The sequence below is a fragment of the Lotus japonicus genome, chromosome 3 (genome assembly GCF_012489685.1).
Source record: "Lotus japonicus ecotype B-129 chromosome 3, LjGifu_v1.2".
Classification (NCBI taxonomy): domain Eukaryota; kingdom Viridiplantae; phylum Streptophyta; class Magnoliopsida; order Fabales; family Fabaceae; genus Lotus; species Lotus japonicus.
This window is the reverse complement of record NC_080043.1, coordinates 1,587,336-1,604,715: the sequence shown is the minus strand read 5'-3', so window position 1 is coordinate 1,604,715 and position 17,380 is coordinate 1,587,336. Positions and strand designations below refer to the sequence as shown.

The window sequence follows — 17,380 nt, the reverse complement described above, 5'->3', positions numbered from 1 at the left end:
ATTTAAAAGCAAACAGGTATGGCCCATGGCAATGGCAGGAACGAATAGGTGTTGGTTTTAATTTTTTAAAATTGTTGAGAATAAAAGTAAAAGACAAACAAACAATTAAATAAGTGTTGAATTATTTTGTTCTAGATTATATTCGTTTGTGTGTGCAGTAGCCAGTAGTAATAGTAATTGCTGTTTCCTTAAGTGATTGGATACTGGCTTTGCTGTGTGCCGGTGGATCTATGTGTAATGTGTATACCGTTGCATTGCACCCGTATCTTGATTAATACTATTTATGTCCTTATCAGAAAAAATTTGATTTTAATTGTCGATCTTTTGAGATGAATGAATGGTTGAATGTTGTTCTACTAATTATATCATAAATCAAAGAGAAATTAACTAGAATACACGTTAATGAGTATTTTATAAAAATTATATTTTTTTATTCAGGAAAAAAATTAGAATTTCAATTAAAATTGAACTGAGGCCGAAATAATATTATGTCAATATATATTTATTAACCATTAATTTATTAAATGTCGATGGATCTTGCCACCGCCAATTGCTCTCATGTGTGTACATCACTGATCAGTACAGAACATGTATCTAGAAAGTTAGGAAGAAACCAAATTGAACGTCACCGGCAAAATCCACAACTTGTGTCCTTCATCATGGAGATTATCTTTTTGTGGAAAATAAGAAAAAGCAACACACAAGTTTCAAGATCGATAAACTGTGGGCTCTGCAAAATCCACAACTTGTGTCCTTCATCATCGAGATTATCTTCATCATCTCATGTTGCTTATATAAGTTACTTATCATTTTTTATATAAGATTTGAAATGCCAAGATATAAGATTTAAGTAGTTCAGTAATTGATGCAAATTTGGCTGAATTGAGCTCTACAACACCTCATATATTTTATTTTTCCTCTCATCCAAAATGTATAAAATGCATAACAACTTCTCTCACTCAATAGCGGTATCTTTCAAATGAGTATTCTCCCCTCACACTCATAGCAACTTCTCTCAAACGATTCTTTTCCCCCTCATACTCAGCAATTTGTAAATAGGCCAGGTAAGTTAATCTCTCTCATTGTAAATGGATTTTTTTTTTTGTATTTGCTTCATTGTTGCATTTAGTGTTTGTGTTGAGATCAGTTTATTTATCTCTTATTCTGCTAAAAAATGATAGAAAAAAATGATTTTTCATTCTAAGAACCGGTTGTTCTTGGAAGCAACGCTGCTTAAAAATAAACATTAAAGAATTTCACATGAAGGTCGTATGGCCTACTTTCACCCCTATTTTTTAAATTTACGATAGCTCATGTAGTAGGAGCTGGATGACATATGGGTTGGGTAGGGGGAAATCCAGGGTTCGATTTCTAGCATGTGCAATTTATCTTTCCGATGTACCGATAACAGTGTTATTTTTACTTATATTAAATGCTGCTATTATATATACGGTTGAAATTTAAATTTACTTTTATATTTTGATATTTTTTTTGAAAGTATATTTTGATCTTAATCTCATGTAATAAATTAAAGTTTAATAATTAATATTTACATTATTAATCGTATCTTAATCTTAATTTTATATTTTGATTTTTTATAGGTAAAAAATTTATTGATAATAAAATAAATGGATACTTCAACACAATACAATGAGAATAGAAAGAAAATAAAAGAAACAAGCTATAAAAATTGATCTTATATTTTTAATTAATCTTTTGTGCTGTGTGCCGCACAAATAGAGAATATGGGAGAAGGGAAACGGCATGGCTATGGAGAAGAGGCAATATCCAGGATTGAAAATTTAAAACTCATTTAAAGGTAAATTTGTCAATTTACAGTGATGCACACATACACCATTAAAATCCTAGTGCCTTCCTCTAATAGAACTGGAAATTGGCTCTTTAGAGGTTAGAAACTAACCGCATCACGTCCGGTTCTTATACAAGGGTGGAAAGCTTTTAAGCTTGTATTCTTTTAATCATTTTACCAAGAAAAGTAAAATATTCAATGGCTCTTATTTAACTGCATTGTGTGCACTTTACTCGATCTAGAGTTGTAGAAGACGCATTCAATAATGGCTTATCATAGGTAGATTGTGGTGCATGGTTCAATATCGATCTTACATACAACTATGACTTTTATACGTATTTAAATCCTTACAAAAATGTTTAATAAAAGTGTATACTGTTTATAATGTTCACTTCATACCTAAGATTAAACCATACTTGATAAGGGATAAAATGAGAAGAAAGAGAAATTAAAAGAGTAATACAACAACTATTGTGATAGAAAAATATGAGAGAGAAAAAAAAGAAAATATGTGTTTCGGGGGTTGTGTCCGACCAAGGGTAAACATCAGAGCACTACATTTAGTTTGGGCATCACCTCCGACAACGACCGAGCTAGAAAACTATTGTTTCGGGGGTCGCGTACAACTGACGAGACGCCCTACCTCGATTGAGTTAGGCCTTACAGGACCAAAAGACGAGGCAGGCAAAAGGTCGGGTTGCCCCAAAGCCTAGGAGCAGGAGGGGAGACGACAAAGGTAAGAGCCCTGAACCCCACGACAATTAAGGTCTGACTTAGGTAATTTAGACTAAAGCAAGAAATATATGGCTTGGCCAATAAACTTAGGATAGAAAGAGGTGAGGGGAAGACCTGGAGAGTGTCATAACTTCACTAACATCAGGGGTAATCTGCACCATGCATCACCCCCGCTTGGAGGACAAGGCTAGATCCAACAACGGAGCGCAACCAAAGGACACGAGACTAGCCCGTCCCCAACAACCCCCGATAAACATATATAAATCATTTAAAATAAACTCATATATAAAAAAAATTGTCTAAATCATTTAAGATTTGTCTTAGTTAAAATAATCCTAGCTTAGGTAACTTTATACTATTTTGACACGTGGCTTAGAGAATTCTAACTCATCACACACATTAAAATATTATTGAACCACCTAACCTAGGAACTCTTCCTGCAAGGCTTGTCATGCCTCAAGGACGGCTAGAATCTGAGTTGAAAAGCGACCCAACCTAGGAACTCTCCAAACGTTCTCTATAAATAAGGAGTTCATCAACTTCAAAAGGTAAGGTCTCTATTTTCCCATTGACATTCTTCCCTCCATCACTTCGCTTACTAACTTAGGCATCAGACTCTTCATAGGTACCATCGGCGGGAGTGCTCCTCCACTGACCATCCTCGACCGGCCAAGACTTGTAGTCAGTCGTGACCATCTTCCTCAGTTTTCTCGTCTCCCAACCTTTCCCTTTCACGAGGGCGTGGTCGGGCTTTGTCAGATTAGTACGTAAAAATGAAATGATCAGAAAGTGGGGTGAATGAGTCAAATGTGTCTAATTAAAATAACTTATCCTAAAATATCAATTTTCATGCTTTTTCAAAAATTTCCAATATCCAATGGTGATCAAGTTGTTCTCGGATTGGGTGATGGTTAATAGGTGAGAACCTATTCTAGTACTGAGATGCCACAAGAGACGTTCAAATCTACATGGAATTTATTGTTAGATTTTTTTTAGCTTGTAGCTCGCCATGTCACTCCTTTTAGGGAGAACTAAAATTTGTCCAACTCGTAGATTCGACGACACTTTATCTCTCTTTTAATTTTTACTTCTTAAATTTTTATTTGAAAAGTTATTTGGAGTTAAAGATATAATTATTAAAATATAAATAACTCTTTAGTAAAAAAAATTAAAATGGCAGATAAATACAAAATATTAAAATAAACTCATATATAAAAAAAAATTGTCTAAATCATTTAAGATTTATCTTAGTTAAAATAATCCTAGCTTAGGTAACTTTATACTATTTTGACACGTGGCTTAGAGAATTCTAACTCATCTCACACATTAAAATATTATTGAACCACCTAAACTAAAATTATTTTACTCTATATTTACTTTTGGTGATTTAAACTATCAGTCTCATGTAAAAAAAGAGTCACAAATAATTTTAAGATTCTTAACTAATTTTTAATTTAAATAAATATGACTAATAAGTAAGGGTACAAATAAATATTGTAATCATGTCATTTAGGCATTTAATATTTTAATAATGATGTTGTGTAACATACATTAAATTCTTTATAATATATTGATCCGCTATAGGTCATATTACAAGGTAAACTACGTTGTTAACCGTCTCTTTCAAGTTTAACTTTTACTGACTCATAGTTGAAGGGTTCGAAGGCTGTGCTGAGTAAAATCTCAATTAAATAGGTAAAGAGATTCCCTACTGCTCTTAAGATTTTGATGGTATAATACTACACCAAATTATCACTTTAGGACCACTTTCTTGCAGCGGTTTAGGAAATCGCCATCGTTTCAAATATTAAAAACAAGATAGTTAACGACGCTAAGACGCACCATCGGTAAAGTATTATAACACGAACCCCCTTGTGATAGTAATCAGCCATATATACTTAAGTGCATGTGAGTCTCTACGAATCTCTCTCCATATTATTGGCGCCCGGTAGTCTCGAGCTATTTTCTTCCTCTTCATCATTTGGCTTTCTTAGGGTCTTGCACGATGGATAAAGTTCAAACCTCTAACTTACATAAGATGAAATCTAATGCAGTGCTGATATGGAGGATGTCAAAATAAAGTGAGTTTTATAGTTATCCGAATTTGATTCTATCTCTTTTTTTGTTTTATAGAAACTTGATTCTATCTCTATGAAAAGGACGTTACCTCTCAAAAATCAGCAATCATTTTCGCCCCTGTTACGACTTCTATGGTGTCATTTCTTATTTTAAAACCATATGAATATACCTCATTGAGACCATCATGTTTAAGTTCTATAAGCCACATAAATCTCTAATAAATATTTAATTAACATAGCAGTATTCGTGAAGACTTAAACTTGAGCCTCTACTTAAATTAAAATAACTCATACTAGTTGATCTAGCGGTTAATAACTTTTCTTAATCGATCAGTGAATATTTTTATGTATAATAGTGTAAAAAATGTACACACCCATTTAAGTATATTTATATTTATTATTTTCTTTAAAAGAAATCTCATAGTCATAAAAGATCAAGGGATATATCATTTGTTGGTTTCTTGATTTAAGAGTTCTGTAAGTGTTGTGCTTGAAGAAATTAAACTTGTGAATTTCAGAGGATAACTGAGTTGATCATCGTTGGTCGTTATTATAAGAGATATGAGAATCTCAAAATTTAGATTCTTAACTTGAAAGACTTTAAATACTTATATTCGACGAGACACAAGGATCTCGAAGGTTAACTAATTTAATTTTAGAGGATCATAACTCATCAAATTATCTTAGAATCTCATAGATTGACTTCTTGGGAATTTTATGCTCGACGAGATCTAAGTATATATGTCACGGGTGAGCTAATTTGTTCATGAAGTAACATATAACTCGACGAGATCTCAAGACTCAAATTATGGAAATTGGATTCTTGAGAACTTTGTGCTCAATGATACTTAAAGAATTTTACAAATAATAATTATTATTCAGAACCTAAATTCATCTAATGGATAAATATAAGTACAGTAGGTGTAATTGTCTTTTGCAATCAAGAATAAAAGTTTTCTGACCTTTTTCCTCTCCTTCTCTAACTTTATATGCTGGTCCCTACACCCTACTTAAAGTTGTGTGGCATTTTACATTATCCTTTTCGAATAATTGAAAAGCATTCAATTTTCATTGACAATTGGAGTGAATGTTGACCCTTAGTTTACTTAAATGTGTTTGAGTTACTTGCAGTATTCAAGTTGCATAATGCTTCTGAAAGTGGTTTGTCCGCATTCAATGTGAAATGATTTAATTATGAGTAGAGGTACATGACATTTGAAAGGAAATGGTTTGTGATGACATTTTCCCCATCCAGCAAAACTTGTCGTAATTGTAAATTAATTGAAACAGAAATGAATTTAGATAACCGTTTAATAATAGGTGATTTAAGTGGTAAGTAAAGTTAAGCTCTGTGAAGAACATCACTTAAATACAAAGTCAGTTAGGCAACCACATATGAGATGAAAAACATCATTCTTAGGCAACTGCATGACGCTTTTACATAAGTTGACTTCTAAGATCCTTAATGCTCTGTTTTTAGTTTATGAGAGAAAGAGAGAAGAAAGAAGAGGGAAAGAGAGAGATGAGTAGAGAAAAGTATATGAGAAGTAAAGTAGATTTAGTAAGACTTGTGGAGAAACAATGACAATCTTCAAGTTCCCTAATTAAGTCTCGTTAAGAAAAAACAAAATCTGAAAAGAAGAAAGTTGACAATTGATATTTCAAAGGGAAGTCAAGAAACGACAACAATCAATGAGATCAATAAGTCTCATTAAGAAACAAAAGAAATCTTTGAGATCATTGGGTCTCATCGGGAAGCAACAACAATCTCGCATAGATGTCTAGGTCTCGTTGAGAAACAAGACCAATATGAAAGAAGAAAGTCGACAATTGAGATTCCAGAGGACTCATCAAGAAATAACACTAATCTCCAAGATCACTAGCTAGGTCTCGTTGAGAAACAACGATAATCTTTGAGGCCCTAAGGTCTTGTCAATAAACAGAAACAATCTCAAAGGAAGAAATCCAACATTTGAGATCCCTAAGAACTCGTCGATAATCAACAATAATATATGTCATCCTCATCCCCCAAGCCTCATTGAGAAACAACGACCATCTTTGAGATTACTAGATCTCGTTGAAAAACAACGAGAATCTTCAAAATTTTGAGATCTCGTAGAGTTACGACCCTCTGAGGTCAATTGAGAAGACACGTGAAATCCTTAGAGTTACGACCCTCTAAGAACAATTCCTTGTAAGAATGGGAGAGGGACACAATATATCTACCTTTAATTTGTACCCTGACCTTGGCATGATGCGATGACTAGAGCTAGGGAAACTGTTTTGGTATGGAATTCAATATTGCACACTTAGGCAACTCATCCTCCACAACTCGATTCAATACCACAATATCTCAAGCTATATATCTCGACCATCGCAGGGTGTGAAGGCTATAGCTATGTGCAACTATTCTGGTGTGGATACCAAGCTTGCACACTTGAGAAACCCATCTTCGTAACTCAATGCAATGACATAGTATCTTGACCTCATTACCTCGGCCATAACACACTACGATGGATACGACAAGAGCAATTGTTTTGGTGTGAGATGTTGGCCCATACAATAGGGCCGACATCCCACTTGGCTGACATTGACCATATTTTCAAACTTTCCATTATCCCCTAATCGGGCCATTCCCTTATGTTTTTGGTATCATTTAGATTTGTTCAACTAGACAGAGATAAAGCTTACAACTTGCACTAAGGACGACATTTGACCTATACATACTAATTCATATGAGATAATGATTATACTCTCAAACCAACTCAATGTCTTCCAAGAAACTTGGTATGTCAAACTCAACTCAAATCTCACTTTTCTATAAATAACTTTCCTGCTCAAATACTCGAGGTCAACGACCCACTGCGAAAGGACTAAACGCCATGCTCGAGGATGGATAAAGGAAGTGGTTGAATCAAGACCTACTGTCTCCCGTCTATGGAAAATAATTATAGACCAAGATCCAAGGCGCCATCACAAACCACCATGTATTTAGGAACTCGTGCGACATTGAGCAAACCTAGGACTTTCACCGCGCTCCCTATATGACTAAGCATCAAACGAACTAAGGTACACACCATCTATCCTAACTCATAGTACTTCATTTACTCTTGAGGGTCACACTCAACCCCAAGCGATTTGTTGGACTTTTTCTAATAAAAACTAATTTAATCCTATTTTTACATAATGCTAATGGAATGATGAAATTAACGAAATTTCGTATGAATGAAAAATTAAATGACTCAAGTGGTGACAACTTATATTGAAAGAACTAGAACGTGGGAATGATCAAAGGGGAGAAAGTTCAAACCCTAAAAGCAAGAAGTGACGATTCATAGATAGAGAGGTGAGGGTGGAATTTTGCATGGCATAGCATAGGCTTTATGGGCAATTGGCATCAAAGTCCAGCTTCAATCTACAAATTAAATAAAAAAGTCAATGCAAATTAAATGTCTGAGCTATTTGTGTCTGACTTTTTTTCTTATTGCTGCAGTTGAATAAAGAATGGTACTGTATAGTATAGAATACGTATCGTTTAACCAATATCTCAGATGAAGTTTTGTGTATAAACTGAGTATTGACTGGTAGATTTGGTCTCATCAAAAGATGAACGCTTCTTACTCAAATTAAACACAATTGTCTTATATTATTATATAGAAAATACTACTATAAAATATGATGCAGCATGGCGCAGTGACATACGTACATACATACATAAATTAACATCATTGAGATTGATGTCGAAAAAACATTATTGAGATTTGTCGAGTTTCATTCATGGGTCACAATCATCTTTGTTCTAGAAGGTATGCTCAATTGTATCTCGTGACCACACCCCATCCCTTATCCTCGTTCCAAATTAGAAAAAGCATCAGCGTGCGATCCACGTCTCTATGGCATAATTATTGCCTGGTTAATTTAAAGTAAACGGTAATTACATGACATACATGAGCCTAAATTATTGATTTTCAACGTTTTATTCATTTCTTACTCTAGATTTATCTTGTTTAAAAAAGAAAGATTACTCTAGATTTATCTTTAACTTAAAGTTTATTTTTATTTTAATCAAAAAAAAGTTAAAGTTTACTTTTAATAACTTTATTTATGATTAAACAAACAACCACAATCCCCGTAGGATAGCTTAAGTGGTAGGAGTTGAAGGACATATGGGTTGGTTAGAGGGAGGTCCAGGGATCGATTCCGGATGAGTGCAATTTATCTTTCCGATGTACAAAAAAAAATTAACCACAGCAAAAAAATGTATCCCACTGGCACTAACTGAAACAAATTACGTTATTGAGCTAGATTAAAAATTAATGAGGTCAGTTTTAACAATACTTTTCTTTTTTTTTTTCCTCATCTACCTCTTTTTATAAGGGTAAGTACCATGTTGTCGGCTACACCATTTTTTTGTTTTGGATAACACTAGCTAGACGGGCAAAAAAATACTGCTTAGAGGTGCATTAAGAATCAGTTTGTGCCTAGTGCTATAAAGAGTTTGTTTTAGGCAATATAATTTTTCATAACACTAAATATGTGTTCTTCAATTAATATTTAAAATCAGTTATTACGTGATAAGTATTGCATATTCCATACTATAATGACAAAAAATAGCCCTCAAAATTTTTCTAAAAAATCCAAAAGAATTTGAATTCAATCCTAAATGGCTGGTGGATTCATTTGTAGTGTAAACACACATTCAATTAGTTTATAAGGGGTCCGGGTAATCAACTTTTTATCTTTTGATTATAAAAATCTTTAACCGTTAATTATATTACAATCTAAAGGCTCATATTCATCCCTAATTCCCTCACGTGATTTCAAAAAAACTAGTAAAGGGAGAAACGATAAAATTTTCTCATCGTTGCAGCGGTGCTCTCCTTTGCCGGCATGAGAGACTGACAGAGGAAGAGGTGAAAGGGTTCCCCACCGACACCGACACCGACGGTTGCAGCTACTCCTTTCCCCCACATAAGGGCTTCCCTGTCTCTCGTTGCTTCTGTGTCTTCAACGATTCCGATTATCCCTTTGAGGTCAATTTCTCTCATGGGTGTCATCAGAGCCAGATCTAATTGCTTCTGTTTGGTGAATTGGAAATAGAAAGGACTATGCAGGCTTTCTCGCTGCCGGATCCATTTTAAGGGTTTCAATTCTTCACCCACTCAAGGCAATATGCTGAATTGTGTGTCTGGCTTTTTCCCTCACGGTTTTATCAGGTGCTGGTACAGATTCTGCAACATTGAATTGGGTGGGACACATTCCTTAAGGGTACCATTAAGAGCTTATATATTTGGAATCAAATTGGGAGAGTGGCTGTCATTTGGGCATCTGTTGGGAGGGTATCTTTCTTTCTATGTTTATTTCTCTGGTTGAGACCATTATCTTACTTGCAGGATAACATGTATCAAAACACTTCATTAGAGTTTAATACAACATTTTTCTTATCAAGTACTTGAATGCATTACTCTAGATTAACTGTGCAGCACTTATTGGACTTGATTCCTCTCGGATGAGGAGTTCACTTTAAGGGGGAATAATGAGAAATTGTAGTTATTAGTACCAAAAAAATCATTGCAGGGCTGCTGTTTCAAAACTAATTAAAACTGATTAGTCTGGAAGCAGCTTTAATTCCATCATGCATTTCAGGAATTGGATGGTTTGTACTTTGTATCTCCACATATTAGTTACTGTTGAAGCTGAAATTTTACCCAAATTCCAGTCTGCATGATATTGATAAATCAAGTTATACACAAGTTATTCACACTCTCATTCTTGTGTTTTGAATGTGCAGGATAAAACACAGAAGCTGAGACCGACTTAGCTTAAAACACAGAAGCAAAGTTGCTGGATTTGCTGCTATCAATTACAAAATAAGTAAATCCCACTTGAAGAACCAGCAAGGAAAGAGTAGAACTTCCATTAAGACAACAAACTGACATTAAGAGACCATAAGAAATTCAATGCTTATGTACTTAGATGTGTGAAACAGTGCTGCATTGTGAAAGCTAATGACAGCAACACTTTTGTATTTTGCTACTATTTTTGTATTTAGCTAGAGAATTAGTTCATAAAAAAATTGAATCTGTTTTATTTTTTGCATTGTAAGAGATTTTTACATTATTAATATTATACGACAACTATTTCTTTAATTGTCATTTGATTGAACAATTGTACAAGTTACTAGTACTAAAAGAGCCAAAACAGCATGTTCATTACCACTTGCCAAAAGAAAAGTACCAAACTGACAAACACGATATAGTAAGAGTTTACAAGATAAGGAACACAGCCTGCTAATTATTCATTGCAATTTGCCATAATTCTAACATAGTAACATAATTAACTGCTACAGAGTGAAGCCTAATACATAATTCTAATCCAACCCTCCATCCCTCTGAAAGAGAGCACAAAAAACAGCACACTACACTTCAAATGCTCACTAAGAGCCAACTAAACAGATCCACGCAGCACTTCTCGTTGCAAGGTTTTGCCAAAAAAGAAACTTGCTGGTTTTTACTTGTCTGTCAAAGACAAAACAGATAGCCAAAATCCTCCAACAGTTCTGCATAGTCACAAATGCAATATTAGTTTGTTATGATAACTGTAAGTTTAACTATAAGTTCAGGGAAAATATTTAAAAGTGAGAATACTTACATGTATCCATTAATCATTTTGATTTCTTTTCTTGCAAGTTCTGCTATTGTGACCGTGCTCCCCGCATTCATGACATGCTTTCCTTTTGACAACTGATTTATTAAGTGACACTTCAAGTCCACTCTTAAATCTGCCATTTTGAGTCATTTTTCCTCCATCCTTCTTTCTCCCCTTTGTTTGTGATACATGCGGGTTTCCAATAGTCAGTTGTGGTGGTTCACTCACTTGCTCAGATGAGCAAACTTGATTTACATTCTTCTCGCTTGACTCCAAAAGTGCTACTCCTTCACTTGTTTTCATTGCAGCAGCTGACTTATGAGTTTGCTTCATTTCTGAAATAATGAAATTGTATGCTTCCTCAGACTCTTCTGCTAGACCAGCTAAAAAACTTGCTTCTCGTTGCACATGCACCCTTCTTAAAATCTTTAATGTATCAGATTTTTCACCCAAATCATTATCATTATAAGTGTCTTCAAGACCTCTGTTAGCATCCTTAGTCCATCGTTCCATAATAAAATGACTAGGAATCTGAACAACTCCCTTTGCTTGGAAAATTACTAGTATGTGTCGGCACAATATCCCCATAAATTCATATAGTTCACAGCCACATTTAGCAATCTGTGAGTCTAAGTCTATATCAACAGTGAAAGTATCTCGAGCATCATAGCAATTGGACACCTGATACACATATTTAGGCCCATCTCTTCTAATCTTATGTCTAGTGAATCGGTTGATTTTCTCTAGCTCACCTTTAAATTTAGCAAAAATATTTCTGGTGTATATAGATGCCCCGCATGTTCCTCAAGTTTTGACCCGGTACTCAAAATACGAGACTTATGCCTTGATTCATAATTTTCCTTTCGTTCTGCCTCTAAGCGACTTTCAACAGCTTTCTCAAACTTCAACACAAATTCTTGTAATGTTGTTGATGCATCAACAAAAGAATCAAAGAAAGCATTAATACTTTCACTTCTTTGAGTAGTATTCATTCCAGCAAAGAATGTACTCCTGTTATAAATTGGTATCCAAGATTCTCTAATCTTATATAACCCTTGAAGCCATTCATTTTCCTTCAAGTTATACTCGACCATTATGCGCATCCATTCTTCTTCAAAACTTTGAATGCTATGTGAACCTCGAATGCATCTTTTCATATCTCGCTTGAAAATAGATTGTTTGTGATATATGTGAGCTAACTTCTCAGGAAACTTCTTTATAATATGCCACAAACACAGGCGGTGACGGCTTTCTGGAAAGACTTTTGCCAAAGCAGCTTTCATAGCTAAATCTTGATCAGTTATGATAGATATAGGTTTTTTTCCACCCATTGCTTGAAGCCATGTTTTAAACAACCACACAAAAGAAGCCTCTGATTCATCTTGTAGTAAAGCACAACCATATAAAATAGACTGAGAGTGATTATTCAACCCAACAAATGGAGCAAACGGCATACTATACTTATTAGTTTTATAAGTGGTATCAAAAGTGATGACATCCCCAAAGAGTTGGTAAGATAATCGTGATCTAGCATCCACCCAAAACAAGTTCACCATCCGAGAATCTTCATCACATTGGATTGCATAGAAAAAGTTAGAATTTTCTACTTGTTTCCGTTTACAATAATCGAAAACAGCTTGAGCATCTCCAACATCTAAATTCTTTCTCCGAACATTTCTAATGTAATTCCAACAATCCCTATTAGTGAAAGTTGAGTCACCATCATTAAAAATTGCAGCAACCTTTCCAGTCGGTATGCCTTCTTCTTCAAATTTTTCAACAAGACTCTTTGCTGCTACACTCATCTTTTTATGGCACCTCATATAGGACACACTTTTGGGACTAACCATGACATGATTATGATCATTGTTAAAAGACTTTATCATCCACTTACTTTTGGTTGTGCCTCTTGAAACAATAAGTGAAGCCTCATGTAAGACCCAAAATTTTAGAATTAAATAGATAAATGATTTCCAGCTCACGCATAGGATTCTGTGTAAGCGTGAGAGGAACTTGACTCGTGTTTAATGTTTGGATTAATATTAAGAAGAGGAAAGTTCAGGAAATGACTAAGAATAGTAACATATTCGTTATAGGCTACGGCACGAGTTTCATTCATTTCTGCCTTAGGGCAAAACCGTTAGTAAACGACTAATTTGCACTTAAAGACACGATGGGAAACTAATTCCAAAAATCTTCAGAGAAATGTTAGAACTTCTCTTAATCCTTCCATAATAAGCGTTTCGATACGAAACCCTGGAATTTACGAACACTCATTTCCGATACCGGGAGGTTTGCCGAAACTGAATCCCTGGTTTTTCTAGAGCTATTAAATTAACCTACGATGAAGACTTTTTCTATTCGGAGCTTCAAACGAAGATTCCACACGCGTACTCCCACTCTAATCGACGTTCCAAATCTTTCTTCAGAAGGAAGTTTCTGCATCCGAGGTCAAAATCAAAAAGTGCATAAAGTGCATTTTAAGCCAGTAAACATTAAAAACAAGCCTCGAAAACCAAAAATCATACTGATATTTCTTTGAAGAATTAGAAGATTCAGCGGGAAGAATATCGTGTCTAAAATACGTTGGAATTAGTAGGAAAAATCGGAATCGCGAAATAATCATTTTCTCGCGTTTTCAATTTCCTATATATAGGACTTCAAAAACTCAAAAAAAAAAATCACACCTTCCTTTTCTTTCTTCTCCTTCTGCAGACCACGTTCTGTCTTTCTTTTCTTTTTCTTTTCATTTTCTTGTTGGTTGTGGGTGAGCTTGAGGGAGAAAGGAGGAAGAGTTTTTTTCCGGTTCTTGCCTGATCGTTGCTCTGTTCGTTGCTACGCGTAGGCCTCGAGGTACTGATGTTATTTCTTTCTTCTGATCTTTAAATTCCATCGCTTTTTGTTATGTCTTTCTGTGCTCCAAGTTTTGAGCTTTTTGTAAAACTGTCCAAATAGGTTGATTTTAGTGTCTAAATATATTCTCTTCGTACCCAAGAGTACTTCTAGCGGATTTCATTTTGCCGAATGTCGCCGAAATGCTGCCGAAATTCATTTATGTAGAAAATACCCATTTTTGGCTAAAGTTCCGTCCTTTGGGCTTAAAACTCTCGACTAAGCTTAGCGTTAGTAGGATTAGTCGTCATAATCGTCGTTGGTATCAACCCCATCAAATTTATTTTTCGAAATTCTGATTTTTGAGTTTCTGAGCTAAAAATATTGACCAAAATACCCCTGCGACAGTTTTCGATTCGATAATTTTTCTGAGAGTTTCCCTGGCCTAGATATCGCCTAAGAATACCTAGGAATTGATTTAGATCGAAGAAAAAGTTCGGAAACCCTATTTTACATAGTGGCCGAAACCTATTGCTTAGGGTACCGTGTCCAAAAATAATTTTTGGGTCTCTATGACCTGAGCCATTACGTAGATCTTTTGATTGTCGAAATTTTGGCGCTGGTTTCGTGTCATTCCGAGTTCTGTAGCTCGAGTTATGCTCGTTTTAGCGAACGAAGTTCTGTTGTCAATTCGTGCCTTAAGAGGAACTCTGAAGCTTTAAAAGCTTTCTTTCCGGTTTCGATTAGCGTTATTAGATAGTGTTACTTCTAGTAGGGCTTGTGTTGATGATTGTGTTTCCTTGTTCTAGGTTCACAACTTCCATGCCCAACTTCTACTCACGAAGGTAAGGGTAACTCGGTTTTAGCGCGTCTTTGAGTCTTGCATGCTTTTATCGCACTGCCTGCGTTTGAGATGAAGATGTTTATATTGATTGACATTGGATTATGATTATTATGCTTGCAATGTTGTATGCTCGCTTATATTGACTGTTTCTGAGGTTTGTGCCAAACGTTTTCTGAAGGCTTCGGCCGAGTAAACTTATTGAGACGTGTGTCTCCGTTTTCTGAGAGGCTTCGGCCGTTTACTGGTTTCTGTCATTAAACTGAGTTGGTATGCAATTGAATTGAGTTATGTTCGCTGATAATAGGAATAACATGTGGTTACTCCGAATTAATCATTGGTTTGGGGATTGTTGTTGACTGACTTGGCATATAGGCTTTGGTCCTTAAGTGGCGATGAGGTGGGTGTGGTCCCACGTGATTGTCCCGTCTTTCGAGGCGTTATAAAGTGGCAATGAGGTGGGTGTGGTCCCGCGGGATTGTCCCATCTTTCGAGATGTTCTAAAGTGGCGATGAGGTGGGTGTGGTCCCACGCGATTGTCCCGTCCGGAGTGGCGTTAAGTGGCAATGAGGTGGGTGTGGTCCCGCGTGATTGTCCCGTCTTGAGAGACGTTGCTGATCGATCCATTTTGGTAGAAGCATATAGTTGCATTATAGGGAACTAACACCTAACCCTATGTTGTTGGATTTTAGTTATTAGTTTATTGATATCTGATTTGATGTTATATGTTAGGTTGTCGATATTTGAATTGATGTTATATGTTAGGTTGTCGATATCTGAATTGATGTTATATAGTTGATATATGAGTTTAGTTATGTTGTTGGTTTATTTACCATGATAGGTAGTTAAATTTGAATAACATGATTTTCTCTTTCATACATGGTAATTGTATGGAGTTAACCCTTTCTATTTGCTACTTGTTGTTTGGGCGCTTAACGCTATTAGGCGATGGAGAGCCTTCCGCTGAAGCTTAGCTGTTCAAGTTGGAGACCGTGACCGTGGGCGGTCGAGTAGAGGTGGATGAAGCAGTTGCTTCTCCCTTTTTGGTGGACTATGTCTGAGTTTCTTTTTCCTTCTGAAAACTCTGTTGTTTAAACCTTATATTCGCCACTTGTCTAAGTGAGCGTACTTACTTTGGAAACTTGTTCATGATGATGTATGACACTATTATTATTATGTTGGGAATGGGTTGTTGAATAAAGTCTATGTTATATATTCAATTATGTTCAGCTGTTTCGAAAAGGAAAAAAAAAATATATTGTGTTTTCTCAGGATTAAGAAATAGTCCTTAGACTTGTTAGGTTACTAATGTGACTCCCCAGTTGAGAAACCGGGGTGTTACACCTCACAACCACTTCGGATAGTTGAGCACTTTCTTTTAGTTTGATTAGTGCTATCTTGAATTTCTTCAGTTCTTGAGATCTTCACTTTATGTTGACCTTCATTGCAACATACCAAAACTGCTCTCTTTGGTTTACTTGAACGAACACGTACTCCAAAACCATTCTTCTTATCAAAAGAATTATAAAATTCTCTAACCTTTTCAATGGACTCAAATTCCATCCCAATTTCAGGTTTGCTATTCAATTCCCCACCTATATCTGAAGTATCCAGTATACTAGTTGTAAAATCCTTACTAGATGAACCAATACCATTATCATCCATTAGTTGTTGTCCCTGAATTTAAAAGAAAAACAAATATTAGTTTGAGTTTGGAAATAGTAGTGGTGGCTAGAAATAGTATATGTTTAGCAACAAAACACCATCTCCCTCCCAGTACAGATATAAAAAACGAAAACCAGCCAAGGAGAAATCCTAATGCATGACACCCAAAACGATATTGATATGTAACGCTGCACAATGGTGCCCAGCCAAGGAGAATCAAACAAGATGATAGGACAATTCTTGAGAGATGATTTATCAACGTAATGATACCAATTTCCCAAAATTACATAAGAATACCTTTGTTTCATCAACGGAACCTGAAGCCATAGAATGAGTGATTGAGATAGTAGTCCTTGGCGAAGGAGGTTGCGGCAGCAGAGAAATAGGATTCACCTCCGCCATCGATCAACCCTCTCGACAGCTTGGTTTAGCGCTGCAAGGATGAGAAAATTTTATCGACGTTTTTCCCTGTGCCAGGTTTTGTGAAATCACGTGAGGGAATTAGTGATGAATATGAGCCTTTAGATTGTAATATAATTAACGGTTAAAGATTTGGAGTGTCTTAGATGACTTACTCTTGGAGTGAGTATATCCCTACTCAAAATCTATGCCCAAAATATTTTTAATAACGACTTAGCTGGGAGCTTCTACCAAAAACATTCTTAATAACGATAACGACCTGTTTTCCGGCCCTTAATTTTCAATTGCAGTGAAGCTGATACCTTTATAAAGTACATGTATTTTTTGGTGCGCTATTCTCTACAACAGAAA

General features: G+C 35.4%; 3 protein-coding genes and 1 long non-coding RNA gene across 4 annotated transcripts; 1 reads left to right on the top strand and 3 right to left on the bottom strand.

Moving 5' to 3' along the window:
• Nucleotides 1-11,283: 11,283 nt before the first annotated feature.
• On the bottom strand, nucleotides 11,284-11,916 carry LOC130742821 (protein FAR1-RELATED SEQUENCE 3-like). The gene has a single exon (XM_057594922.1). The coding sequence runs from the start codon at nucleotides 11,857-11,859 to the stop codon at nucleotides 11,284-11,286; it is 576 nt and encodes a 191-aa protein (XP_057450905.1). The 5' UTR covers nucleotides 11,860-11,916.
• Nucleotides 11,917-12,014: 98 nt separating this feature from the next.
• On the bottom strand, nucleotides 12,015-13,076 carry LOC130709457 (protein FAR1-RELATED SEQUENCE 5-like). The gene has a single exon (XM_057558828.1). The coding sequence runs from the start codon at nucleotides 13,074-13,076 to the stop codon at nucleotides 12,015-12,017; it is 1,062 nt and encodes a 353-aa protein (XP_057414811.1).
• Nucleotides 13,077-13,959: 883 nt separating this feature from the next.
• On the top strand, nucleotides 13,960-16,167 carry LOC130709545 (uncharacterized). Its single transcript, XR_009010034.1, has 2 exons — nucleotides 13,960-14,124; nucleotides 15,890-16,167. It is a non-coding gene; the product is annotated as an uncharacterized LOC130709545 (long non-coding RNA).
• Nucleotides 16,168-16,282: 115 nt separating this feature from the next.
• Nucleotides 16,283-17,011, bottom strand: LOC130749879 (protein FAR1-RELATED SEQUENCE 5-like). Its single transcript, XM_057558824.1, has 2 exons — nucleotides 16,907-17,011; nucleotides 16,283-16,621 (listed from the first exon to the last, which is right to left on the bottom strand). Exons 1-2 carry the CDS (start codon nucleotides 17,009-17,011, stop codon nucleotides 16,283-16,285), a joined length of 444 nt encoding a protein of 147 aa, XP_057414807.1.
• Nucleotides 17,012-17,380: the final 369 nt, after the last annotated feature.